The sequence below is a fragment of the Dendrobium catenatum genome, unplaced genomic scaffold (genome assembly GCF_001605985.2).
Source record: "Dendrobium catenatum unplaced genomic scaffold, ASM160598v2 fragScaff_scaffold_716, whole genome shotgun sequence".
NCBI classification, from domain to species: domain Eukaryota; kingdom Viridiplantae; phylum Streptophyta; class Magnoliopsida; order Asparagales; family Orchidaceae; genus Dendrobium; species Dendrobium catenatum.
This window is the reverse complement of record NW_021319178.1, coordinates 8,354,168-8,356,726: the sequence shown is the minus strand read 5'-3', so window position 1 is coordinate 8,356,726 and position 2,559 is coordinate 8,354,168. Positions and strand designations below refer to the sequence as shown.

The following is a 2,559-nucleotide window of genomic DNA, read 5'->3' as shown; positions in this document are numbered from 1 at the left end:
TACAATATTCGCGGCGGTAAAATAGGAAAATTTTTAGTCTTAACATTATATGGGCATCCAGCTCGCAAAAAGAAATAATAAAAACATCATAGCTTTTTTGTGTGGGAAACCCTAAAGAGAAAATCACAAGGTCATGTCCAGTTGAAATGATTCCACAAGTGTTTAAATAAATTACAAATGAATGGTTCTTCCTTGAGATTGAGGACGATCAAATTACAACGATCAACCGTTAAGTTGAAATCTTGCTATGAGTAGGGATCTGACGTAAATCCAATATCATTCAGTGGACAGATGGAAATCCATAGTTAGTGGTCGGGAGGAAGTTCATCGATAGTTGGTGGTTGGGAGGAAGTACAACGACAAATATTGGTCGGATGGAAGTCTGATGACAACTGGTTGACAGGCAAAGGCCCAGAGATAGTCTGACAACGATCGGTGGCTGGACATAAGTCTAACAATAGTTTGACGACGATTAGTGGCCAGACGGTGGTCGAGGAGGAAGGATTTAGTCGAGGAGGAAGGATCTGGTGGCAAGAGAACTCATATTTCTCTCTCCGTTCTATTCCTTGCTTGCGTCTCTCTTAATAAAGAATAAGAGATATAGTTATCATTTTTTGGGAGTAACATGACTAATAAATAGGGATAAAATCAATGAAAATTGGGAGTGTTTTTAATGGACGGCCGATATCAACTCCCTTGATTTTGGACTGTTTATCGAGTATTTAAGTGTCTTAAAGACATCAGAATTTGACGATCTTGGGCTAATTGGATTCATCCAGTCGCTATATTCTACTATATGCATGTTAATTTTGGAAGCTTCCGGCTCAAATTTGCCTTGAGATTTATGCCCGATCAAGATAATTTTTGATGATTTATCAATTATAAAAATTTAAACTAATTAAATTTAAGCTATAGCACCCTACCTAAATTTTCTTTTTAAAAAATATGAACCCTTTCGGTAAAGCAAAAGCAAGCTGCTCAAAGCCAAAATGATATTTTCTTCCTTTAATGTATGCGAAAAAAGGGAAAATTTTTATTATTTTTTCATATTTATATATATAACTTTAGGATTTGCTTCGCTAGCTCTGCTTGGCTCATCTTCTTATCAAGCCGCGCCTTCTGGATTGCTAGTCTTAGATCCGCCGACACACGATCAAGCGCCGCCGGCTCCGTCTGCTCGTCCAGCTTCCGCGCGTTCATTGCAGGCTGTGATGCCGCCGAAGAGCCTTTCTTGTTCGATCCGGCGTCGAACTTCTTCACCGTCTCGATCTCCGCGCCAGATCTTATCGCATTGTTCACCACTTTGGGATCTTTGAGATCTGCGCTCTTGGGCTTTCGCCTTGAAAGCACCACTGGATCCCAGTCCTGGGTTATGTTCCCCGTTGGACGTACTGGCATTTCTTCAAGCAACTCTTCTGCGAGCTGAAGAGAACGAGGAGTGGGGACGACGCTTTATACAAAGAGGAAAGGGCTCGGGTTCTAGAACAATCTTATTTTTTTATTTCATTTATTCTTAAATTTTCTGAAACTTTCTTGCACTGCAAGTTTATTTCTTCGTGATTTATGAAATCTGGAAGGTTCGAGAGTGACGAAGTATGGTGGAGCTGGCTCTCCCGGTCTATTTCGGATCACGTTAGGTTTGTTTATCAAATAAATAATAATAATAATAATAATAATAATCTATTGAAATATTTATGATGTTAGAGAGATAAATAATTGAATGTCTTAAATTTAAATGAAGATTCTAACAGACATGCCAATAGGGAAAAGAATGAAACAATCATAAGAGACGATAAATTTTTTACATGAAAAATATAGAATGGGGAAAAACCATGTAATAGAGCCTAAAAAAATCCCTTTGAATTGATTGTTTTATGAATTGATCCTATAATTGCAGTTTTAATAACTTCCATCGTACGGTGCAACGAGCAGTACGATTCCTCATAACTACCAAAAACTAATTCGACGACCCACCTTCTTGTATCCCATGCCTTGTTGTACGGAATCTTTATGCCAAATTTACATTCCAAATGATTAATAATTTCACATGGTTTCATGTCTAAATGTTGACAAAAGACAGTTTTAATGTAGTAACAAAAAAATTTAGATGTGCAATTATGATGCCCCCCTAATATGATAGGGTGCATGCAGGTATGTAGGTCCACTATGTGTGACTTTCATATCCCACATAGTCGCTTGCTCTTCAAAGCATGGAGACGTCATAGACACAGACCTGAGGGGTGGTCATGTTGTGCACAAATAAGTGTAAAGCCTTGTCGTGTTAGACTTATACTTAATGCACCCAACATTATTGATGATTGACAACCCATTCAGAGCATATTGTAACCCATTCATAGCAAACTATAAGAAAATCACTAATTACCGGTAGCTTTTTTCGACGGCCTATTTTTCGGCGACTTTCCGGTGGCTTACGCTGAAATATTTCCAATTGCTGATTTTCCAGTGTATTTGTTTCCGGCGAATTTTAATAATATCTAAAATCATAAATTTGTAATTTAATTAATTATTGATTTAATAACCTAATTTAATTGCTTATTA

The 2,559-nt window shown here is 37.5% G+C and overlaps 1 protein-coding gene across 1 annotated transcript in view; it reads right to left on the bottom strand.

The window, feature by feature from the left end:
- The window catches only part of LOC110112008 (multiprotein-bridging factor 1c), a 10,642-nt gene extending 9,226 nt beyond the window's left edge, over window positions 1-1,416 (bottom strand). The window contains exon 1 of the mRNA XM_028695954.1: window positions 1,064-1,416. Coding sequence (XP_028551787.1) covers window positions 1,064-1,398 — 335 coding nt within the window. The 5' untranslated portion in view covers window positions 1,399-1,416. The remainder of the gene's footprint in view (window positions 1-1,063) is intronic.
- Between the last annotated feature and the right edge of the window lie 1,143 nt (window positions 1,417-2,559).